The 26,121-nt window shown below is 41.2% G+C and overlaps 1 protein-coding gene across 1 annotated transcript in view; it reads right to left on the reverse strand.

Moving 5' to 3' along the window:
* Positions 1-539: 539 nt before the first annotated feature.
* Positions 540-26,121, reverse strand: part of LCP2 (lymphocyte cytosolic protein 2) — a 45,110-nt gene continuing 19,528 nt past the window's right edge. The window contains exons 4-21 of the mRNA XM_063123286.1: positions 20,245-20,310; positions 19,034-19,074; positions 17,403-17,440; positions 15,504-15,696; positions 14,396-14,481; positions 13,908-13,962; positions 13,568-13,651; positions 11,893-11,915; positions 11,783-11,799; positions 11,614-11,688; positions 10,346-10,376; positions 9,195-9,207; positions 7,303-7,420; positions 6,623-6,666; positions 5,090-5,211; positions 3,502-3,594; positions 1,329-1,484; positions 540-1,010 (exon numbers count right to left, since the gene is read on the reverse strand). Of these exons, the coding sequence (XP_062979356.1) occupies positions 888-1,010; positions 1,329-1,484; positions 3,502-3,594; positions 5,090-5,211; positions 6,623-6,666; positions 7,303-7,420; positions 9,195-9,207; positions 10,346-10,376; positions 11,614-11,688; positions 11,783-11,799; positions 11,893-11,915; positions 13,568-13,651; positions 13,908-13,962; positions 14,396-14,481; positions 15,504-15,696; positions 17,403-17,440; positions 19,034-19,074; positions 20,245-20,310 (1,378 nt within the window). The 3' untranslated portion in view covers positions 540-887. The remainder of the gene's footprint in view (positions 1,011-1,328; positions 1,485-3,501; positions 3,595-5,089; positions 5,212-6,622; positions 6,667-7,302; positions 7,421-9,194; positions 9,208-10,345; positions 10,377-11,613; positions 11,689-11,782; positions 11,800-11,892; positions 11,916-13,567; positions 13,652-13,907; positions 13,963-14,395; positions 14,482-15,503; positions 15,697-17,402; positions 17,441-19,033; positions 19,075-20,244; positions 20,311-26,121) is intronic.

The raw sequence follows: 26,121 nt of genomic DNA on the forward strand, positions 1-26,121 counted from the left end.
TGAGTCCTTTTCTGTGATGGCAGTTTAATTGAAAGTATGGCTGCTGGTGGGTCAGGTTGACAATTACCAAACGTTAATAGTAAACCTATTTGATGTTTGTGAAGTCTAGGCAGTAGTTTGAAGAAATTTGAATTACTAGTGCAGGGTATTGCCTACATTCTATGACTGATGAACAAAATTTGCAGTGGAAAAAATGAATATTAAAACGGATAGTTTATTGATTCTTGCTTCATCTGTAAATACAAGATATGCAATGTATTGATGTCATCATACATGAAATATTGCAAAGAGCACGCATGCTGTGTTTGACAGCATCAGAACACTGATACATTAAGCCAGGGATGAGAGACGTGTGGCTCTCCAGATGTTGGACTGTTACTCCAATAGTGAGGAATAGTGGGAGTTGCAGTACAAAACCATCTGGAGGGCCACACCTTCACCATCCCTACATTAAGCTATTCTCAGCTGAATGTACTTGTTACTGTAACCTTAGAAGAAATGTATATATATATATATATATATATATATATATACAGTGTTACCCACTAGGAAGAAGCCTTGTCATCTGAAGAAAAATGTTAATTAATAATAAGATCCGAGCCCTAAAGTTCTTTTCAGTTTGTGTAATGTGTATTTCAGACAACGGACGACACACACATGAAACGTCCGGGAAGTGTTTGCTTAATGAGAAGTCACAGACAGACAAAAGAAGGGTGAGAGGTAACATTTGAAAACCAAAGGCAATGAGTAGCCATTACACTCTGACATAAAAATACAAGATGAAAAGTTATCTTAGTTCACCAAATATAAACCCGTTACTCTTCTAGCTTGATTTTTCAAAGATAAATAAGGTGGAACTTGAGCTGATCCTTCCCGATTTTTTTCTTCTAAAGCAATCCAGCAGCGTATGTTAACATGCATTGCTTCTTTGAACATCGATCCTTTCCATCAATCAGTAGAAGAGGCATTCTTTTGAAGTAATCAATGATGTCAGTCACTGAAGAAAAAACCTGTGTGATTTACAAAATGTGTTTCAGTCAATGATTTTCACTATAGAGAAATGTAAAGCAACATAATTTTGGCTTTTCTGAAATTACGTTGTTTTATACAAATTGGTCTTTTAGGAACAGATAAGAGAAGACTACTTTTGTACTAGTTCTTGCTATTGCTCTAGATTGCATTGTGCTTACTTGTTGCATTTGAATCTGGAGAAAGTTTGAAGCAGAAGCAGTACGAACAGTATGAATGATGCAGAAAGTCTTACATTTAATAACCTCTTTCCATACTGGAAAGATGATGATGGTAAATAGAGTGATATCACATCATACCTCGTTTCCTTTCAGAACAGTTCCTAAGAAGTATGCTCGCTCCTCCTGCTGATAACGTATTTGAATATTGTATACTTTGTTATGATAAAGTACCATCAGGACGTATGGTTGTTCAAGAGTTTTTCTTGAGCTGTTTCTTACTAAGAAAGTGCCATCCTAGAAAAGCAGGACATTAAAATATTTTTAAGACAAACATAATCACCACTGTGAACTAGTTTGATTGCATTTTCAGCTAAATTTCTTCTGGATTAGAATCAGTGTTTGAGGCCCTGTCTAGACGTCATACTGAAGGCGCATGCATGCGCCCCAAGTACGGCCCCAAAACGATAGTGTAGACTACAGCCAGAAGAGACGGAGGAGGCGGCAGCTGGGGAATCCGGGCGCGTCCTTGCCGCCTCCGCCGCCTCCACCTCCCCGCCGGCCTCCTGCTGCCGGGGTAAGAGCGACTCGGGTCGGAGAGCTCGGCGGAAGCGTAAGCCGAGCTCTCCGACCCGGGTCGCTCTTACCCAGGCAGCAGGAGGCCGGCGGGGAGGCGGCGGCGGCAAGGACGCGCCCGGATTCCCCAGCCGCCTCCTCCTCCGTCTCTTCAGGCTGTAGTCTACACTATCGTTTTGGGGTCGTACTTGGGGTGCATCACAGTAGCTTATTTTGAAAATAAGGTACTGTTATACACCAAACAATCAGACAAATAAGCTACTGAACATAATCTAAGTCACCCCTTATGCACCCTGTCCTCCTGCAGTCCTCCCACCCCAGCAGTGGTGGTTTCACCCATTGACAACATTGTAGTGAAGTCTTTTACCTTCCACAACATCTCAATGAGAGGGGAGAGGTTAATTCAGCGCTTCCAGCATCACCCTGACAAGGGGATGGTGGCTCTAAAGTGCTGAAAGTATGCACAGCTTCCCCTACTCAGGAAGTATCCGATGCACCATCAACCCCCTATGGGATCACACACAAAGGAGCGAAGCCCCCAGGTGCACCAAAAAAGGGGGCGCACAAAGAAACCCTTGGAAGTTTGCAGGATCGGGACTAAATTTGATACACAGCCTCCCCTAGCAGGGATGCCCATCAGGCCAATTGAAAATCTGCATACTGTCAAAGCCATGCGAGTGAAAGCACCTTTTCACCAAAATGGGGGTGGGGGTGGCTATAACTCCATGGAAGTTTGTAGAAGCGAAAAAACTTCATTTGCAGCATACTCTGGCAAGGATGCATGCAAGGCAAAATGACAACCCTGTGTAGCTGCCATCACCCAACAAAGATGGTGTTCGACACTTGGGGAGGTTGCAGAGTGCACTACTGGGGGAAGAGTTAGTGTGATGTTGGGCTGTGAGTGCAATCAGTTGCTAGGCAGATCATGGAAACAGAGACAGCTGGCTGGAGGGGAGCAGCAGCAGTGGTTTGACCGCTCTTGCCAAGCAACTCTAGGCAACCAAAATAACCCACTGTGACCACCACACAACACGATAACCCATGATGGCTTAAATAACCAACTCTGCAGACCATAGATTATTAGAGTGGGTTATTCTGGCCAAATAAGCCACCGTGGGTTAAAACACACCCAACAGATGACACGATGGTTCAGTCCAAACAACACGTTTCTCTACGCAGTGGGAAAACACCACTCAATGGTGGAGTTTGTAGGGGGTACTCACAACACAACATGTTCTAATTCCATCATTGTGTGACTATGGGCTACCATGGAGTTGAGTAAAAGGCAACACAATGTTTGACAGTTCCTCCACCCTCTCTCCTCCCCTAGTCCCCCTGATTGTATCCCATCAGCCATTGCTGAAAAAAAACCCAATCTCGTGGCTCTCCTAGAGCAGCACTTGCTCCTTTTGCCACTCTTGCCAGAGAACGCTGTAGCCAGTGGGAAAAGTCAACTCAACGCAACAGAAAGCTCCACAGAGCCCTCCACACAGCACGCAACACAACGGTTGTGCAAGAACTCTTCTCTGCACAGTGTGGATATTCAGCGTGGAGTGTTTTCCTGACAGACAACACATTTCTCAATGGTGGTGTAAAAACTTCAGTGTGAAGTTCTAAAACCACCATTGAGAAATGTGTTGTCTGAACTGAGACGATAACTCATAATGGGTTACATAAGCCATCATTTCACAATTTTCTCATATTACCATATGCACAGATATTTAATTTAACTCTTCACCTGGTTTATATTCCTGAGGGCGACTTCTGCTTCTGGCCGGTTGATATCAGCAGCATACCATTTCTGATTTTGGAGGCCCTGATTAGAGTTGGGCTAAATGAAAAGAGAAACAGAAAGCTGTTTTTATAGTGAGTAAGTTTATGTAGGCCAAAGGAGTACAAAGTATTGAGAGGCAGGAATGCTATTCATTAACAGAGTGCTTAAGGTGCCGATCATTTATTTATTTACATAATTTGTATACCACTCCATATCTGAAACAGATTCCAGAGTGGTGGACATAAGAAGCAAAACAGTGAAAGATAACAAAGATTAAAACACCATTAAAATTATAATTTTTAAAAAACAGAATGCTAGTAAAAACCGTGGCTGTCAGTCAAAGAATGTTTCCTGGAATAGAGCTGTTTTCAGGAAGCACCGGAAGCAACACAGTATTGGAGTCTGTCTGACCTCCAGGGGCAGGGAGTTCCAAAGAAAGGGGACCACAACAGTGAAGGCTCTTTTCCTGGTGGACTCAAACTGGGCTGTAGGTCCATGTGAAACCACTAGGAGCATGTCCTCTGATGACCTCCGTGAATCATTCTTTTCTTCACTTTACACTGATCACTTGAAGACATCACATGATAGTATACAGGAAGAAAAACAAAAATGGCTTACAAAATGTCAGGGACAGTATTGCAGGGTGGATAGCAAGAATTTCTCCCCAGTAAGTAAATGCTCTCCCTCAGAATGGTGCAGTCTTTAGCATTTTAAATATCAGAAAAATAAAGTATTTAGAAACATTTTTAAGACTTCTTAAACTGCTGTGGACATGGTGGGGAAAAACATATCAGTTTTCCCAACTGATATCGTAGTTCATATCTAACAATACTCAGTAATGATCTAAGCAGTAGCTTATGGGGAAAGGGGAAATTCCCAGCAACAAAAGACCATAATTGAAACACTTGAAACAAGGCTTATGTTAGCTTGGTGTGCTCTGCTTTTTGTGCCTTGGATCTGTTTTTATTGTAATATTTGTTTTTATTGTATTATATTTGTAGATATTGTATTTTTATGTTGTTGTTGTTTTGTATATCACCCTGGTATTTTAAAATGTAGGGCAAGTTAAAAATATTTTAAAAAATAAATAAATAGCACGGGGATGCTCTGGAATAGTTATGCAATGACTGTGTCCTGAAAAGAATGCAGACTAGAAAATTGTTTGAAAGAGTTCAGTGTCAGGGCTTGAGTCCATGCTAGACTAAATCCCTCACATCAGGTGGGGATTTAGTCTATACACTAACACAGCTTTGGACAAAGAGTGGCCAGCCAGATCTGTAAAGAGATTCTAATTTAGGCCAGATCACATCATGTGACAAAGTTGGACCTCTAAAAAAGTTTCCTGCTATCAGACCCCTTCTTTGGCCTGAGTGAGAAAACGACTCAGTTTCCTGCTGCTCCTTGTCAGAGATTTTTCTTTCCTTCACCTTTTCTCACCCAGTGTTCCCATGCCTGGCTCCTTTGCATGCAGGAGCCAAGTCTGAAATTCTACCACGTAAATAATCTGCTGCCAATTCAGCATATTAAACATCTCTTGGTGGCATTCTTGTACCTTGTGGCATTGTTCCACCTCTTCATTCTCAACTCTGGGAAATTGCAGGGTCGGTCTGTTAGGAATGGGTAATGGTGGTCTGCCATCAGCTGGGCCTTTGGAAAAGGTTCTGGAGATGTTACCTTCAGAAAAGTTGAACGTATTTAAAAATTAAACGAAGTCCACTGCATGGATATTGAGACATAGTTAATGAAGCTGATCCTAAGTTAATGAAGCTGATCCTAAGTTAAAGAGCTTGATAGAGCGTTGACATAGGTAAAAACTAAGAGTTTAAATGAGCATTAGATTTGGTTACAACTTTGCTTGATACAAATGTGATGAAAAATACAGTGTATAACACCCAAAATCTCACAGGAATGGAAGGCTTCATAAGGCTATTAGCCCTGATGGTTATGTTCTATGCCCAGTATCCAAGGCAGTAAGCCTGTGTGCACCAGTTGCTGGGGAACATGGATGGGAGGGTGCTGTTGCACCATGTCCTGCTTTGTTGGTCCCTGGTTGACAGCTGGTTGGCCACTGTGTGAAAAGAGTGCTGGACTAAATGGACCCTCGGTCTGATCCAGCACGACACTTCTTATGTTCTTAGGTATTCTAACAAAAGCATTGGTGCAGATGTGCTATAACTTCTCACTGACTTCTGAGTCTGTTATTGCTAAAGAAACATGGGGAAATCAAGGTAGAACTATTTTCCCATGTAAATTCAGGAAAAGCAAATCAGAAAAATGTTTATTAGAAAACACTCATTTCTGGTACGGGGCAAGTCAGTAGCACTCCCTTATGTGAGCTCTACTGACCTGCCCATTCCAGAAATGAGCATTTCGCTCATTTAGGATTGCCTCCAGAAGCACTAAATCTCTGTTTGTGGGACAGATTTGGCAGGGCTGGCTGCTCATGGGTGGTCACCATCAGATTCTGCCCTTTGTTCCTGGAATATGGCATGGGATATGTTACCTCCTGAACTAGAGACAGAAATACCATATCATAAAATCCCTAGGCAAGGGGGGAAATGTCGTAAGAGATATTAAAAAAAGGAGATGGGAGAGGGGAATAGGGTGGCTAATAAGAGCCAAGGGCGGCAGAAAATCAGGCTAAGGGACAGAAAGATGTGGCAAAACCACAACAAAAGAAAGGGCAGGCCACTTAGTCCCTGCCCATTTTTATTGCCACCTAAATATACACAGTGCCACCATTTTCTAATCATTTCACTAGTTCTATTACATGAGTTAAAGCTCTATCAAACCAGTAATCAGTGACTTTTGAATTTAAAATGGGAAACAATTCTTTTTGCAAGGCTAAATTTGGTCATACATGCCACAAGTATTTGATTTAGATTATCTAATTACCATGTCGGGCTACAATAAAAAACCCCACATGGTTGGGCTGCCAATGCTTTATAAATGTGTATTATCACACCATACTTTCTCTTTGTCTACTTAATGGAAAATATGTAAGACAGCACTGGCTACAATTAGATGTTGTTCAAAATGTAAGCTGAACATCCATGAGGTTTTTTTTTTTAAAAAAAATACATACTTGGCTGAACATGTGATAGTAGTGATCCAGTTGATGAAACAGTGCTGTAAAAATAAAGAGTGATTAGCATATACAAATGAGATCTATGTGTTAATTACTAGTTATTTTTAGTATTGCTGTTACAAATAGGCTCAGCCAAGCTGCCATTTTTCTTTATCTCCCTGGCACCTTGCCTCCAAAAAAAGCAATTTTGTCTGGCAAGCAGAGGCTTGTAACCAGGGCAAAGTCACGGTGTATATTAAGTATCCTTTATTAACAGAATAAACGGGAGTGGCTCCTCAACCTCTAGCTTGTGGGTCTGGGACTATTATTATTATTATTATTATTATTATTATTATTATTATTTGCATTTTTATACCGTCCAACAGCCAAAGCTCCCTGGGCAGTTCACAAAAAAACTTTGGAATATGCAACTGCCTTACTCCCTTGCCAGGTTCCTAAAGCACTCAAGTCATACAGACACATGGAAACCACCGTGGAAGAAATGCTAGTAAACACAGGGGTTAGGGACCCACACTCAAAATATGGGCATTACCTTCTTCTTGCTCTCTGCACTTTTGCATTAGATACTAACAGTGGACAACTCAAATCTTATCCTTATCACATGCCATTATGTCATCTTAGAGGAAAACTTCCCTAGAATACTTATATACAACTAGTGGTCATTCAATTCAACAAACCTTTCTGGATATGCATCAGGTATAATCTTGGGTGGTAAAGAAACATGTTTAGGTTGTGGCTTAGATCTGGAAGGGAATGTGTTGAAATGTGGCTGCTGAAATGGCCTTTGAGGAACACCTGCAAATCGAACAGGGGGTGGGGGAAACAAGCAAAAACATTTAACTGGTTCATGAATGGGGTGGTGATTAAGAATTTTGTGGAACTAGTGAGTTATACTTTGGCAAATGTTATGCAGATCTAGATTTTCTAACTGGATGTTCACGGCACATCTGTCTCAATTCTGGAATCCATTTCAAATACAAAAAACTCTGGTGCCAACAACAAATCTATGAAAATTCAGTTGTTTCAAGCAGGTTTCAGTGCTAAAGTACGCTTTGCTTTGCTTACACAAAATAATCCACTACCTATATGTTGCAATGTAATAATTTCACATGGTTAGTGTAGTAGGTTTTGGTTCACGTTTGGTGTGATGTTACTGTACCATTCCGGCACAAGAGACATCTGCATATGGATCAGAAGGCTGCCTGATTCCCTGACAAAATCTGCCATTTTTCAAAAGTTCCAAGTTCATTTGTTGTGTAGCCATCACTAGCCAAACAACAGGTTTGGTGTCAAATTCATATTCAGCAAAATTTGCTGGCACATAGGCATATCAGAGAAATCTGCAACAGAACCAAATGAATTTGGATTTTTACGAATCCGATCCGTAGATTCCGCAGCAGACTGGTTTCCCCCGTTTCTCTAACCTTCAGGGATTTTGCACAAATTTTGTTGTAAAAAATATATATACAAAATTTATTTATTTTTTAAAAAGGCAAAAGTGTACATTTCCCCCATAGGCTAAAGCATGAAAATGCACATTTGGGGAGAATTTGTGTATTTTGGGAGAAGTTGCGCATGTGCAGGCTTGCACAAATTTGGAAACTGAAAAAAAATCTGATTCAATAGATGGGCAGATGATGGAATAAAAGCTGTCTGACAATCTGTGAAACACAGATGGAAAGGATTTTACACAACTAGTGGCATAGCTCTAGTATACATTATGGAATGCTAATGGTTGGTAGACAACTACAAAACAGAATCCCTTGACTTTTTTCATTCGTCCTGTCTTGTTGGGATTTGTTCACAGGTACCAAGGAATAAAGAAGCAGAAGAGAGGTTGCTTTCTTGGCATTTAAGGAAGGCTTCCTATTATTCTCTTTCACATCTGCTTGAGTGTTGAGTTTTGGGCCACAGCAACACACATGAGCTCCCCATGTTCATTGTTCAGTATTTTAGCGGACTTGAGAAGATATGACTGGTCGATATTTGTAGGCACACCAGTATGCAGATCTCAGAATTTAGGGCTGTATAGGACAAAACAAGCACCTTAAGCTGTTGGAAGAAAAAGCCAATTCGGGTGCTTGAGGTTTGTGCTCCCAACAAGTGACCCCACCAGGAGGCAGCCAACTACAATTTCCAAAAGTTAGAATGCATATAGACTCGCGAAGAATGCATAATAGTGCCTAACTATAAGGTTAAAGACATGAATATCAGTGACGGCTGAATCTGATAAAGGGTCATTACAGCCTTCTCAAAGAATACAGTTGCTGGGAAATGAAAATATGCTTGGCTACTACTATATCTTAGGGTTCCAGGCACAAGGATAGATTCAAATGTATTCCAACGATGCAGTTTTGAAACAGTTTAATATAGCTGCTTAACTTTCATCAAAGTTAAGTGGAATATAGCTCTGTTCCTCCAAATTCATCCTCAAAAGTCACATTTTCTGGATTACCTTTGGCTTAATACCTTAGTTCACATTTCTAAACAAACGAATTACTAAATTAGGCCCAGTAACAACACTGACAATGACAACAAGCAAGAACAACAACATAATAGTGTTACATACTGCCATCTTCCGTCTGAAAGAAAGAAAACATAAAGTAATTTAACATTAGAGTTGCCTAATTCAAGATCTCTCACAGTGCAATCTTATGCATGTCTACTCAGAAGGAATTCCCTAAGTGCTGGTTCCAGGATCTGCCTTCTGTGAGATGAAGGGCTCTGCCCATGGAAGTGCCCTGTGTCTGATTTTTAGGGATCCCCACCTACTGACACACCCCATTCAGCAAGGTCTCCTGACTCTCTGTGTAGCATTTCCAGATGGCTGGAAGGGCTGCTCTGGGAAGGAGGGAGTAGAGAAGTCCCAGGGCAGTTGATCCAGTTTAAATTTGGATCCAGCCCCTTTTAACTCAATGGGTTAACTCTAGATAAGTATGTATAGGATTGCAACCTTAATTGATTGATTCTATGAGTTTTACTTGATTAGTAAACAGCATATAATCTACATATAAATTAACAGTTCTAACCCCCCCATTTTCCCCTTTAGAATAGTGCACACACATGTAAGTATAGACAACTCTGTTAATTTTGCTTGCTCTCAATTTGTAATTTTTCACATATTAAGTTAATTTTGTCTCATTCCTACATCAGTTTAAAAGCCGGCATGAAAATTTGTACACATTTCCCCTAATATATGCATTTTTGCCTGCACTTTTTTCTAATGTACACATTTCCCCCCAAACAATTACCTAATATAGTGAGTTATTTTTATTTTTACTAATATATTCATTTTGTTGCATTGTTCTCTATGAGCAGTATCCAATGGAGTCCTTGCATGGGTGGTGGAAGTCTACTGGCTGCAATGTATGCATGGCTGGCACTACTGGTAGCTGTACGTGCATGGCTCCTACTGCCGGCAGCCACGATGTATTGGTTCCAGGGGCAAGCGCTGAAACAAGTGGAAACACTTGTTTCTGGAAGGGGCCTGGTCTAGCTTTTGCATTCTACCCTCTGCTGCTGTGACATATCCTGGTGGCATGAGGAAAGGACACATGCACAACCTTCTGCCAAGTACAACTATTGAAGCGAACCAGATTTGAACCTAGTCTGTCCCTGGAGCAAGAAGTGCCTGGAAACACCTTCAAGGAAAATGTTTCAATTTTTTTTTTTAAAAAAGAGAGATTTAAATATAAAGCCTACAACAGAGAATGTACTCACTTCTGCTTTTTTTTCAGCTAGCTGATTGTTCCTACGTGAGAAAAACATAAGAAATTAATTTTATATATAGTGAGAATTAATAATTAGTTCAGATGTGATATGCTTAAGAAATAAATTACACTGTCCAATTACATAGCCTCCGTTAACAAGGCTTGCAGCAGAAGTGTGCAAAATTTCAGTCACTTTTCTAAGTGAAAATGCATTTGTTATAGGCAAGAAAAAGACAGATGAAAGTCAGTCCTCTGCACCTTCCCTCAGATTAAGCTTTTTATACTGTATTCTGTATTTGTGTTTTTAACCTGTTGGTTGTTTTATTATGGTTTTAATTTTTGTGAACCGCCCAGAGAGCTTTGGCTATTGGGCGGTATAAAAATGTAATAAATAAATAAATAAGCTGCTTAGCGCAGCTAACTCTGTACTAAGTATTTACTCTTTGCCTGCACAACACTTTGTATGAAGTCAGCCTATCAACTGTTGCAAAATAGAAGGGATCTAAGGCTGTAGCTAGAACTAAGGTTTATCCCAGGATCATCCCGGGTTCGTCCCTGCCTGAGCGCTGGATGCCCTGTGTGGCACTTAGATGAACAGGTTCAACCCCAGGACAATCATGGGATAAACCTTAGGTCTAGCTATGGCCTAAGTCTGTTTCAAGTCCGTTCTGAGGCAGTTCTGTGAGGATGCTTTTTTTTTATCCCCCCCCTCCAAAGGCTGTATGTATTTTTGTTATTTTTGTATGCAGTTTTTAAAAAGGGTGTATTAATGGATGCATATCTCCATTGATTAATGGACTGTTTTTGCATATTTCAGAAAAGTCCAGTGTTGCTTGCACATTTTTCAAATCCGTGCATGTTGTCGAATGAAGAGATTTCAGACCACAGATTACAGAGGTTTTGTTATTTGGCTCAGGGAGGTTTGGCTAAGGTAAACGTGTAAACAAAAAGAACATTAAAAACGCACCCCTTGATGAAGTGAATTTTTCACCCATTCCAAGTATTGCAAGTGAACCAAAGGGCAAACGAAATATCACACCAGACACATTCTTTAGAAGTAGGAGAGGGAATTTAAAGAATAGCATGGCTGGCAAACAGGTGCTGAAAGTCGCCCTCTGAAATACCTCTTCCCAGTTTTTTTTTCCTGGTGGGATTTGCAATTTATATCAAAGCCACACCAGGATTAAAATAGCTTGGATTTTTTTGTGGCCAGGGTGGGTGGGGGGAGCAGCACTGGCAAGGAAGGAGAAAATAGCGGGGGGAGGGGCACTATGTTACTTTATGGGTGGCAGCATCCTTCTAGAAGCAGGATTGTTTCTATCCGTTGATGGCACAGGAGGTTTCTGTAGAGACCTAAAACAAAAGAGAAAAATATCATAATAGGAGCCAATTGCTTTTAATTCTGGATAATTCTGACTGTTTATGTTACAGAAAATTAAATCTTTACCTGAGCGTTTTCAAAGGCTGCAGGAAAGAAAGGATAAATTAAAAGAAAACATAAATATGTTTCAAAAACGTATTAAAATGTGATAGAATATTACTGAAGGAGTCTCTTACCATTTCAGGAAAAGTTTTTTTGCCTGAAAAGATTTTAAAATGAAATAAAAAGAGAAAAAAAGTTACTGAAGGTTACTAATTATTTGGTTTTATACAGTGAAGATTATCCTGATCAGGTTTGATTGTGCAACTTTTATGGAATTTCATGATTTGAGTTGAGTTGATTTGATAAAATACAAGAATTTATTTATTTATTTATTACATTTATATCCTGCCTTTTTCCCTCCGAGGAACCCAAGGCGGCGTACATAATCCTCCTCTCCATTTTAACCTCACAACAACAACCCTATTTCCTTTTAGCAGTTGTGCAATGCTGTGATGTTTTCCAGAGAGATAATAAAATAGAACATTTCAAGTGTATGCTATCAGCATCAAAACTAGACTAAACGTGTAACTCCCTGAGGATGGGGAGAGACAATAGTATCTTGTTGCGTCCGTGCACCAGAGGGAGTGACCATTCATGCAAGTTTTTTTCTTGCAGCTCTAAAAAACCCTGAAATGAGCAGAAATATTCATTTCCGGAACAGGACAGGTCAGCGGAGCTCCAGGGTTATTTTTAGGATTGTAAAAGCAAGCAGTTGCTTCCATGAGTGCAACAGAACCAGAAGAGGTAGAGCAGCCCCTGTTGGAGACTCCCCAGAAGTTTCAGCTTTTAGAAGGGTGAAAGAAATGACACACGCCTCAGCTAGACCTAGCGGTCTAGTGTGATGAAGGGGTGAAGATCTCACAATATTTTTATTGTGAGATCTCCCTGTGTTCACACATGGTGCACAACGACCTCAGAGGGAGAGGCGAGCGCCCACCATTTTGGTTTTTTCCTTAAGAAGAAGATGTGCATGAGCGCTCATGCGCAAAAGGTAAAGTTTTTTGTTTTTTAAAAAATATTTCCCCCACTCCCCCCACACCACCCCCGATGGGCGCAGTGCTCCTGAGGAGATCTGCAACCCATGCGTGGGTTCCAGCTCCTCGCGAGAAACCGGGATGAACCGGGATGCCTGCACACACATTCCGCGGTCTTGGGATCAGCCCAAGACCGTGAAAAACCGGACCTAAAGTGTAGGGCGAGATCCCGGGGCAAGAAAGGGATGATCCCTCCCTGATCCTGGGATCTCCTGTGCATCATGTGGACGCACAGGGATGATCCTGGGATCGCCTCGGGATAAAGCCCCATCTAGCTAAGGCTTGACCCTTGAGGACCCGTTATATCGTACATTTGCTGTTGTGCCTTATTAATGCTTGCTTCTACTTTTATTTTCTCTCTCAAACTGCCACTTTGTGAGAAATCTCTCTCCCTCATTCAGAGTCAGATAGTGATATATCATGATGAAGACCCATATAAAATGTTGCTGTAATGAATTAACATCGCTCAGTCATGTTCCTCCTTTCTGAAATTCCTCTCTGACCTTTATACATTTTTTTCAGCTGGTTTGTATACACAACAGGAATGCCCTGACATTTTAGAGGGCCTCCCTACAGACTCACTATCTCCTTGAAGTTATTTCTCAGTTTAAGGACCTCTTGCTAACTCCTTGCCTATAGCAGCCCATAACATATTTCCGGAGCATTGCTCATTTTGTAATATTCTGTAACATATATTTGCCCATTTATATTTTCTTACAGTGCTTTGGAAAACAATGCCAGCACTTAATAGTTATAGCCATAACTAAATGTTAACCTGCAGCTAGGATGTCTCTGTCAAATGGTGGCCCTGGCCGATCCAAGGGAGGCTTTTTGGTTCGATCTACAGTGGGACCAGAAACTGGAAAGAAACAGAAATTTTGTGTCAAATTTTGTGGCAATATGAACCTCAGTACAGCATTTCAGTATTTCATATAACTTCTACTATATAAGTTAATATTCCTTTTTAGAATTAGAATAATAACATCAATTCAGCAATTTGTTAGTTGAGGGTTACTGAAAAGTAGATTGGTCAGACATTAAAAAAAAGAATGCTTTGGGCAATGGAAATATATTAAAGAATGTCATCTAAAACAGGAGTAAATAAAGACACTTACCTTTAAAAGGCTGGTTGCTTTTTTCTCTGTTACTCTCATTATTGCTTGCAGGCTGCTAAAACAATAGATTTAGTAAATGCTGTGCCTAATGGTACATATGGTAGTTACAGACATGATTTAATTTGTTGAGGTATCTGAGGATACTTCATAGCTGCCAACCAGGGATCAGAACTGCCAAGTATCATAGGCCTGTTGCTACCCTATTTTCTGCACCTGGATCGTTTTCTAATTAGACCGGGAGCAGGGATTTACATGTTATGCACCATTTAGAACCTTTGTACTAAAGAATATCTTAATTCTGCCAGCCCATCTCGGACTGACATGTACAATGTGATGAGAGAACAATGCAAACAATTGGAGACCATTTCAGAAGGCAAAAGGAATGCTGGAAAGCGATAGGAAGCCTGTACAGAAGTGGGCTGCTGTGCTTTTAATCCTCAGAAGAAACAAATGTAAAGAGAAACTACTTTTCCACCAAAGAAACATACCCCAGCGCCTCTGCCTCTAGTTGGTCCAGGGGAGGATCCAGGCCTTTCTGGTGGAGTGGGAGGCTGAAGAGATGTTTTAGGTCTATCTGAAGAAAGCAAAAGCATTAACAAAAGGCACAGGAAAATAAATATTCCTTTTTCTGACTTCAACCGATTAAGAAGGGCCCTCCCTATGCATTTATGTTCAAGATGGCATTTCAGAGCACTAGAACTAAATTAATGATGTGGTGTGCCCTTTCCAACTGTCTGTTGGGTTACCTAGGGTAGATCATAAGAGCCATGCTGGAACAGACCAAGGCTTTATCTAGTCCAGCATTCTGTTCACAGACTGGCCAACTAGCTGTGAACTAGGAACCCACAAGCAGGACACAAGTGCAACAGCACCCTCCTACTCATGTTCCCCAGCAGCTGGTGTACATCAGTATACTGACACTGGAGGTAACATAAAACCATCAGGGCTAATAGCCATTGATAGGCTCCTCCTTCAGCAATTTATCCACCCCCCCCCCTTTTAAAGCCATCCAAATTGGTGGCCATCACTACATCTTGCAGTAGCGAATTCCATAGTATAAGAACATAGTACATAAAGGTTCTCAATGCTCAATTAAAATGGTTGTAAAAACAATTAGAAAATTGCCAATAAAATTTGTTGTTTAGAAAAATGGTTCTCTATGCCTCTTCCCCCAAACCAGACATTTCCCTCTAATCAGAACTTGCTCCATGTTTTTGAGAGCCCTTCCACAAGACACCCTCAACGTCCCCCTCCCATAGTGAGGGATTCTTCTCACTCCCGTTGTCACATGCTGCTATTGCTCCTCATTCTCTTTCTCATCACTGCCACCACTTGCTTGCTTGACAGGCAGAGAGCAAGCAGACCGTGGCATCTGCTCCTCCTCCTCCTCCTGCTCCTCCTCCTCCTCACCACGACCATTGTCTGAATCAGAGTGAGAGGCAGAGAGGAAGAACAACTTCAGGACCCTCTTGCCAGTGGGCCCCTGCTGGAGTGTGGGCCCTAAGCAAATGCCTCACTCTGATTACACTTGACACCAGCCCTGCCTCTAATCCATTTCAGACGTAAAATGTCTGAAAGCAGATTTAAAATGGTTACCTAGGTAGTCTGAGTTGGTTGTAGTTTGTTGGGAAGGAAATATATTACGGATTGTGTCATCATTGTTTGATGGAGGAGGTTCGTAATCTGCATCGTTTTCATCATCAGCACCATCTTGATCATTGGGAGTTTCATAGTCAACACTATTTTCAAGGTCCTCATCATCTGGGCTTTCATAATCATCACTTTCCTCCTGTCAAAACAGAAGTGTCAGCCTGCCAGAATAGCTTACCACTGCAAGGCTGCCTTTCATCGTTCAGAATGAATTCTAGAGCACATATCAAAGCCTCATTTGCTGAAGAAGGGGAAGAGGGCTACATAATGAAACCTCATAGGTTTGGATAAACAGGAATTCTGTTGACAAGGAATTATACTGATGTGGTGTTACAGAGCAGAGCAGAGAATAGTGCCCTTAATTTTGACAGTCTACTTAAAAAACGAGGTTCGTATTAGAGTGGCAGAAAACCCAGAACAGCTTTTTTTGAGTTAGTTTACCAGTAAACTACTGAATCAAGAAAAAAAATATATTGGCTATATATATTTTACAACTTCATTGGCTGCCAGTCCAGGTCCGGGCCCAATTCAAAGTGCTGGTATTAACATTTAAAGCCCTAAACGGTTTGGGGCCAGGTTATCTGAAGGAACGCCTCCTCCCATATGTACCTACCCGGACCTTAAGATCATCTACAGGGGGCCTTCTCCGTGAGCCCCTGCCAAAGGAAGTGAGGCAGGTGGCTACTAGGAGGAGGGCTTTCTCCGCTGTGGCACCCCGGTTGTGGAACGAGCTCCCCAGAGAGGTCCGCTTGGCGCCTACACTGTACTGCTTTCGTCGCCAGCTGAAGACCTTTTTATTCACTCAGTATTTTAACACTTAATTTTAACTTAAATTTAAATTTTACTGTTTTAACTCTGTATTTTAATCCTATATCAACTTTGCTGTGTGGTTTTATCCTGGTTGCGCTTTTTATACTGTATTTCGTAATTGTGTTTTAAACTGTTGGGTGTTTTACTGTGGTTTTAATTTTTGTGAACCGCCCAGAGAGCTTCGGCTATTGGGCGGTATAAAAATGTAATAAATAAATAAATAAATAAATAAGTCTTTCTGTCAGGAAGTCTTATGCCTGATAGTGGGCAAGTACCTTGGGGAAGCAGTGGGCAGGCTGAAAGTCAGTATTTTGGCAATGCAGAGGGAGAACTTGCTGAACTCCCTCAGCAAACATAGAAACCTGGGAGCTTTATTTCAGCCATTGGCAGCAGATTGATTCTCAGCCGTCCCTTTACTTTGTAGACCAGAAGCATTACAAGTTGTCCTGTGAATGCTTGCTGGGATGGGTTTGTGAAATGTATTATTTATTTATATTATTTATTTATTTATTGCATTTTTATATCGCCCAATAGCTGAAGCCCAACTTGATTATTGATCTTTTGTTTTCGGTTTGATTTCCCTTTGTTTATTTCCAGGACCCTATGCAATCCGTTTTCTGTTAGTATGTGAATCTGATATATTAACTGTCTGCTTCAAGGACACTATTTAAGCTCAAATAACCTACAATCCCTGCGAGAATTTAACTGACAGATCCTTCCACAAGAACCTCCAGAATGAGTAAGTGATTGGCGTTCCTGAGCAACCTTAGGAAGTGGGATAATGAAGGATGTTTACTAACTTGTATTAGAAACAAAAGTATTTTAATGGGATTACAAAAAAAAAAAAAAAAAAGCACTATTGAAAAAAATCTTCTCCCCTCCCCCCTCATTTTTTCATGACTTCAACTCCAAATCTAAACCTAGGTCGGCTATTTGTAAGGAAGTACATAAAGAGTGCAGTAGTAGCATTGTGATCTTTGCCACAATTTAATTCCTCTCAGCCATATACCTATGCAGTATTTAAAACATACTTACAAAAGAAGACCACCCATCAACCTCTTCCTGTCTGTATTCTGTGGAAGAGCAGCAAAAATAGAAAAAGAAAAAGAAAAGAAAGGGTAAACTTCCTAGTACACAGCAGCTATAAATTCCCACATTCAAGGTGGTTCCACAATTAACAGCTAATGCACTGCAAGAAAAGTTGTGGTAAAGAACGGTGGGACAACAGGCCTGATTCACACATGCATGCATTTTATCTGCTAGGTAATCATGATCACTTCTTGATGTTACTCAAGAGCTCTAGGCCAAATAGGTAAATGGCCTCCATTGATAAGCATTATGCTTGAGGTGATATGAAAGTTCTGTTGCTGTTTCAAGTATGCCAGTTACATGACATATACGAATATATATATATATATATATATATATATATATATATATATGAATTCCTTCTTAGCTCAAGCAGAGGAATGAGCATAGAATGGAGTGAGATTATATATCACAGTTCCAGCTAAACTGAACACAAAAAGGCAGGTGTCACTGTCCTTATTTACAGCACTAACAGTAACTACCTTACAGTGGGAAGTATTCAAATATGGGAGGTTTATTTGAATAGGAAAATAATCCTAGACACACAACTTGGTGAGTTTCAGATAATAAACAGGCTCCACACAGGAATAATGTTCTGAGTCCAATAAGCTAAGGTTTATCAGACTCAGAATGAGTGTTGTGTGCCTGTGTTCCCCCACACAGGGAAATTTAAAAGAGTATTGAAAACTACAGCCCTGGTACAAATCTTGATTTGGCATATAAATTAAAATAACACCTTCACTTATCATAAAATTATATAAAAATATGACCATACCACTTCCAAACAGATGGCTCTACCTAAACTGAGGTTCTGTGAAGGCTATTCACAGTATGGCCTTTTCACATCTTGGTTTAATAAGCGTAATAATATGCACAAGCCTTGTGCCCACATGTTCCTATGTTGCCTCTTCCTTCTTCCCTTCCTGGCACACCACAATTAATCCAGGATGTCTGTGTTTATCGGGATTGGAACAAGATAGTCTCTTCAATGAACATTCTGATGCTGTTAGCCATAGTTTTCAGGTTCAGATGTTAATAGGAAAATATGGTTAACTGAAAACTTTTGGGGTTAATATGGTATGCCGGGAAGGGCAGTACAAAAATGAAGCCTGAAACCACTTATCTTATGCATATTACTAATCCAGATATATGTATGTCTGAACCAGGTCTGTTGTGGTTCAATTTGTGTACAATTGCTTCTCTAAAAAAATCTTATTAGAAGTGCAAGCAGGGATAGAATTTCTGAAGAGCTGCATTGCTCTGGATCACAGATTTTCTTCTGCTGTAGTTTTATTTATAAACTCTGATATGATAGGTTTTCCTCCCTTTGGTTTTCATTGTTTAAGCAGCCATTCTTCTCAATAACATAGACTCTATATGTCATAGAGGAACCATTGGGTCCAGACTAAGTTCGTTGCACTTACTTTCCATTCAGATCAATGGGACTTAAGTGCAACTAGCTTAGCTTGGATCCAGGCCATAGGCTGAGATCATTTCTAAACTGAACGTGGCCAGGATGGCTTCTGAATTTCTAGAGAGTGGACAGAAGTATACACATCAATAGCAAGTATTTTTACCTGTATTTTCTGGAACCTTTGGTGTTGGTGTCCTGTAGTAACTTTGGGAGGAAAAGAGGAAAATTAATGCTTCATATACAAAATATATTTGAGTTGCCCATAATAACATCTAAACATTGTGTGTACAAATAAATGTACATTTTAAATCAGCTTATATTGGCAAAACTGGTAAAAGAGCAAAGAGCAGGCAGCACAGGGCTGCTGTTTTGAGCAGCCGTCACAGCTCCCCTATAAGGTCGACTTCCTGCCTCAGCTTGTTGCTTGAAAGAGCAGGGTTGAATACTGCCTATGAGCAAATTAACTCACCAGTAAGCACCCTATAGATGGCCATTTCAAAACAGCAGACTTGCTGAGGAGAGTGTTCTACCCAGGAACATTGAAAGGGAACCAAGTATCTCTTTAAGTACTCTGTGAGTATGTCCTGGGATTCAAATGAGTCACAATTCCAGGATGAGGTACACATTGCCTCAGCAATCCCCTTTTAATCCAAAGTATTCCCCTGGGAGTACAGATGTCAGACAAATCCACAATAGATTCAAATGAGTTTGACGTTCAAATGAGTTTAAAGTTCAAATGAGTTTGAAGTTCAAATGTGCAGATTCTGCAGCGGACTGGCTTTTTCTGAGTCACGTGGATTCCACAGACTTGCGGAGCGGTTTTTCACTCTGGGGGGTGATTTGCGCTAATTTTCAGTAGCGGCAATGCACATTAGTTAACACCAACACACAACCTGCACATCCCTACATGGGAGGATTTGGGTGAAATTCTTGAATTTTTTTAAAGCTAAATTGTGAAGTCCATGCACTAGTGAACTATACTCATTTGTACATGAAAACTTACATGAGTGGCTTTAAAAAGGAGTGAGCAAGCAAAATTAAAGTATTCCAATCCCAGTCATTTGGGATTTTAGAGTAAATATCGAATCCATGCTCCTGATAAGAGTTTTTTTTTTTTGGTCTAGTTTTTGTATTTGTTCTGTTTTTGTTTTGCTATTCCTTCAGTAAGCAACCCCTTGGTAATGAACACCACATTTAATGTACACAAATTAAGTTATGCAATTAGTTCTCATATAAAATTTAAAGGTGAGCTCTCATACATCTAAGTATTCTTGAATGTACATATTCCATCCTACCACCCAATGGCGCTAAATAATTCTGACATAATTAACTTACATTTGTAACAACAGCAAAATGTTAAGCTACGTTTCCTACCTTTTGGGGAAGAAACTTTTTCTCCCTTCATGTCGGTTTATTTCCTGACTTAGCTTGCTTAGAATTCTATGATTAAATAAACAAACAATATATTATTGACAGAAGGATCATTCCGTATAGATTCAGCCAAAGCTAAACTTAAATGTGCTAAGGATCTTGCCCCTATGGTTTTGTGGTGGTGGTGGTGGTGATAAATTCAAACAGTTGAATTAAGGATGATTTTGATTCTGGGAGGGAAGTGAAATACAGAGTTAACTGGATGTGTTGTTACGTTTTTCTCAACTCCATGGCAAACAAGCAAACCCTCAAGTGGAGTTACGCTGTAATATTAGGATATTACAAACTGAGCAATTATTGTCCCCAGTGCAATAGATGGCAGCCTTAACACACTGTTGCAAAAGGAGATGTGGGGTGTGTGGAGGGAACAATCAGGAACAAATTCTATATCTAGCTCCATTCATTAACTGAACATCATATTTAATGTACATAAATCAAGCTATACAATTCATTGTCATAGGCAACCAATTGCTGAGTTTGCATGGAATGATAAGCAGGATTCCAGAGGATAGGAAGTAGGACTTGTCCTTTGTTCTGGCTTGTAAAAGGAGCAACAAGCCAGGATTCCTGGTTCTGGGCGATATGGTAAACTTTCAATTTCTGGTTAGCTTAGGGTGCAATCCACAGCTGGGGAATGCTGAGAGTTGAATTACTTTTTTCTGTCTAAACATGCATAGGATTGCACCCTGGCTTGTGCTAGTGGGAGAAGCCAAGCAGGAGCAAATGGGCCCTGTGCACTAGCACTCAGCTGTTCACAATATTCATTCCACGCAAATAAGGGCATTGTTAAAGATGAAAAGCCAAAAATGGAAGGAACCCAAGAAGGAAGCCAAAAAAGCCAGAGGCAAAGGGGTGAAAACGGAGATGTGGTTTATTAAAAATTACCAATGCGTTTCACACCTTAAGCAACTTCCTCAGGGTAATTCCAACAAAAATGAGATATCAATTCTCTTATGGACCCACGGTCTCCTATCTCACTTTTGTTTGAATTACTGTTCCAAATTAGAAGTGTACCTTTCTTTGGTTGTGTTTTTTACAAGACCCATCACATGTTGTGAACCGCTGAGAGATTCTATTATATTCAGCAGTATATAAATGTTACAAATAAAAAAACAAACCACATTTCCTTGTATCATCTTCTGTTTAGCTTGCTGATCCTCTAAAAAGTATCAGAAATTTTGTATTCTGTAGTGCACCTGCACACGCGTGCACACTCTCTCTCGCACAGTCTAATGATATTGCTGGTACATAATGAATGTTGCAGAAATTATTTGCATGCTATTGCAATTATTACTAGCCAATTGCATTTAAGATTTTGAAACATGCCCTACATGCAAAGGCAGGAAGGACAGCAGTCAAAAAAGTACAAATAATCCACAACCCACAGAAGAAGAGACACATCAACAAGCACCCGTTCTCAAAAAAGAAAAGAAAAAGGAACCAAAAAAGATAATGGGTTGAACCCAATGCTGGGCAAGTGGGCATCCACTTATGCAAGGGGGTTTCTGCCCCCACCTCCTCACTGCACCTGCCTGCCTTCCCCTCAAAGCTTCACTTGGGTAGGATCTACGCTACTGCTTTAAAATGGTTTATAACAGTAGTGACAACGGTTAGGGCCCAGGACACACTTTTCAAACCATTTTCAAAGTATCATATCCTGTTTGGTGTAGATCTGGCCTTGATGGTTTGAGGGACGCTCAGGAAAAGCCTGGAAGTGGCAGGGAAAGAGGGCTGCAGTGGAAGCCTGGAAGGGGGTAACAGTACAAGGGGGCATATCATGTGGAGATGATACCGTTTTCAAGGGGAGTGAAACCCTTCCAAGGCAGATTGAACTCCTGTTCCCTGATCCTTGTAGGTTAAATTGATGGATGCTCACTTAGGCCATAGCTAGACCTAAGGTTTATCCCTGGATCGTCCAGAGATCAAACCTGTTCATCTAGGTGACACACAGGAGATCCAGTGCTCAGGCAGGAGTGAACCCTGGATGATCCCAGGATAAACCTTAGGTCTAGCTGTGGCCCCAGTGTGCTCAATGGCTGAGCATGTCTTTAAATCTGGGCCTTCATGGAGCTAGTTGAATCACTATGCCACACTAGCTCTGAGACAATTGCCATAAATGTGTGTGTGTGTGTGTATCAAAATGGTCTGAAAAATATATAGAACACCAGATGAACCAGCACAAGTGCTTTAAAAGAATATTATGAGGCAGACTACATAAAATTCACAGTCTCCTCTACTGGAAAATTGATTAGCTCCTTATTGCATTGCTCAGTTACTGAGGTAAGTTCACTTTTTTCTATTTTATAGATGGGAAACAGACAGAGCTAGAAATTCAGCCAGTCCTCTCCTAGTATTCCATGTTAGGGTTGGAATTGTAATCTAAGCCCAAGACTTTAGGCAAGAGATAAAATAATATAGTCTTATAGATTATTGTAGAGTTTGCTGCTTTATCTTTCTAATTACCACTGTGAACAAATCCTTCTGGAACTAAATAATAATAATGGGTTCTCAATGTCAAATGGCCAAGTTTTACATACACATGCTATGTTATATATGGCATAGTTAAATATGACATGGTGTTGGATTTGAATGAGGAAGACCCAGGGCTTTGCTAGACCTGCTGGGATAAGCCGGCAGGGAGGCGGGGCTACGGCGCACTAAGTTTAACGTGTGCCGCCCAGCCTCCTAGACGGCCGACCCGCAGGGATGACGGAAGCTCTGCAGCGTCGGCCATGTTTTTTTTTTTTTAAAGGGGCCATGTGGGGCCTGAAGCCGCCGGAGAAGGTAAGGTTTTTTTTATTTAATCCCCCCCATCCGTCCCCCTCGCCGTCTCCTTCGTCCCCCTCTGCCATCCCCTCGCCGTCTCCTTCGTCGCCCTCCGCCATCCCCTCGTCGTCTCCTTCGTCGCCCTCTGCCCCCCCTCACCATCTCCTTCGTTGCCCTCCGCCATTCCCTCGTTGTCTCCTTCGTCGCCCTCAGCCATCTCCCCCTCCCAGATCACCCACCCCCTGGCACGATGGGCACAGCACATCGTGCCAGGTCCGTGGCTTTTCGCAGCTCCTCGCGAGTAAGCGAGGAGCCGTGAAAAGCCGCGGAACTCTCCACACTTTCCCCAGCCCCGGCCTGAGGCCGGAGCTGGGGAAAAGGCGCGCCATAAGCGACTTCGCTTATGACGGGTAAGACCAGGCCTCAGCGCGGCCTGTCTGCGGATTCCCCTGTGCGTCATCTGGACGCACAGCAGGGAAGCCGGGTCAGAATGCGCACTAAGGCCTCGTCTAGGAAGGCCCCCAGATTCAAATCCTCATTCAGCTACGAAGCTCACAGAGTGAACTTGGACCAGCCAGCCTCTCTCTCAGCCTAACCTACCAGGGTTGCTGTGATGATAAAATGGGATAACCTATGTATTCAGTGCTTAGCTGCTTGGCAGAAGAGCGACACAAAATGAAATAAATAAAGCCTGTATGCTGAGCATGAAGCTTGCTAGAATCACAAAGCAGCACCCAACTTTTGTTAGTGCATTGGTGAGTTTACTGAGGGTGTTATCCTCATATGGAAACAAAGCAGCAGCTTTCCATCAATAGTTCCAGTAAAAGTAGGTGGCATTTTTCAACATGAACTCAAGATCAGTGCCATTAAACTGATGGGACTTTCCAGATGGGACTTCCTGTGATTGGCTGCAAAGGCATGATTTATAATCCTAGCAGCAAGTGTCTGCCTACAACACTACTCATGACTCATCTCAAAGAGGCTCTCTTACAAGCCTTCTTTCCAGCTATGAAGGAATACAAGGTGCAGGAATTAATGAGATGCCACACCAACAGTGCCCCCTTTTCTATTACTCTTTTGCTGCTATTTTTAAATCTTGTCCTTCATTGGCCCCGTTCAGACAACACGCTAAACCATGCTGCTTAACCACAAAATGGTTAATGGAATGCATTTTGTCTACCTTCCTTTGCCTGCTTTAGGTGTAACTAGGTGATGCCTCTTGATGTTAAGTACCATTCCTGTTTAAAGCCTGCAATTGTCATAGAGCTTCATCACACCAGTGTTTTATCATACTTTTAACCTGCCTTGTTTACCATTTTGCCCTGTGACCCTTACACGATGTTGTCCCTGTCCTGCAGTCATCTCGCCTCTTCCCCTCCATTTTCTGTGTTTTTCTGGGGTGGGGAAAGTGTGGTATTTTTTCGCCACACAGGATAAAACTGCCCTTCCGTCCCTGTACATTGCTATCCTTGCGCTGTCACAGAACGTCCCTTGTTGCGGCCGTGTGCGTTGAAGGGTCTTGCTGACGAAAGAGGAGGGTGGGGATGGTTCACCTCCAGTCCATAGAATTGCTCAACCAGGAAGGGGGAGGGAGAGAGGGTGCACGAAGACCCCGCACAGAAGGGAGTATCATCTCGCCTCTAAAGACAGAAATGGCACCTAGCCGATGAAATGCTAAATCGCTAGACAACAAAACCAGAGGGGGGGGGGAAGGTACCCACGCCCATCACAATGTCCATCAACCAGGGTGGATAAAAACCAATGATTTTTAAATATATATATATATATATATATATATATATATATATAAAATCAGATTTTCTTGATTTAAATTGATTTTTTTTAATAAAATGCTTTTTGAGAAAAATCTATCTAAAGATAGTTTTCTATTTAAGATACATTATAGTGCAACGGTTATTCATCATGAAATAAGGTTTAGTTTTTAATTATGTAACATGAGGCTGTTTAAATGTTTTGGTAAATGGATTCCATTAATCCATTCACAATGTCATGCTCGTCCAGAGGTTTCTGTAAGATTATTTTTCTCCTTCCAATAAAGTACAGCAGAAAAGTTGTCCAAATACGAATGATTAACCTATTAAACTGGAGATAGTTCACCTTGCAATAATTTCATAATTATCTATCTATGATGTGTTTCTAATAGTATAACCAACTCAGTATTTTTTGGTATAACCGTAAAACTAATCTGAAAAGTTGCTATTCTAAAAATGAAACCTTCATCTGGTTGTAAATATTAAGATTATACCAGCAAGAATGAGTCTTTGGTAACCCTGAGTTGTGTAAAATATAGCGAGGAAGAGTGCACTTTTTTTGTGGGGGGGAGTCACATGAATAAATCGAGTCTTTCTGAGTAGTGATTTAAATCGTGATTTAAATCATGATTTAAATCAAATTGATTTAAATGAAATCCACCCTGCCATCAACCACAAGAACTAATGAAGTGGAGGAGGAAGGAGAAGGGGACGAGGTGGGGCGGGCACAATAGCGGAAGAGCAAACAAGTGAAAAGAGATTTCGCTGATACAATGGCGATACCAGGAAGGCATGTGAAAGAGACCAGTGCTTGATGTGATAATGAAATGGAGGTGGGAACCGTGGATCTTACCTGGGGGGAAAAGTAGGTGTGATGGACCCCCTTAAGCGTGGTCAGATAAAACCTACTCTGCAACACAGGTGAAATTTGTGTCTCTGCTGCCAGGGATTTCCCCTCATCCAAAGAACATGGTGGTGGAAGGTGCATGCAGGGAGGCGTTCATTATTTTGCACTAATTTTTCTACCATGAATAGAACCCCTCTCCTACCCTAACCCAACCCTCCATGTTTGTAAGCTCCCTAAAGGGTTTATAGATAATCAGATGATGGAGAAAGGAGTACTGATTTAGGGCACAATCCTATGGATACTTGTAAGTCTCTGGATACTCATAAACCTATGCAGAGCAGCTGCAGTATGGAGGGGATCATCTCCTCCGTGCTGTAGCTACCCTGCTTTTTCTGCTAGACAGCTGGTTTCAGCTATCTAGCTGGTGAGGGGAGG

Source organism: Elgaria multicarinata, chromosome 3 (genome assembly GCF_023053635.1).
Source record: "Elgaria multicarinata webbii isolate HBS135686 ecotype San Diego chromosome 3, rElgMul1.1.pri, whole genome shotgun sequence".
NCBI classification, from domain to species: domain Eukaryota; kingdom Metazoa; phylum Chordata; class Lepidosauria; order Squamata; family Anguidae; genus Elgaria; species Elgaria multicarinata.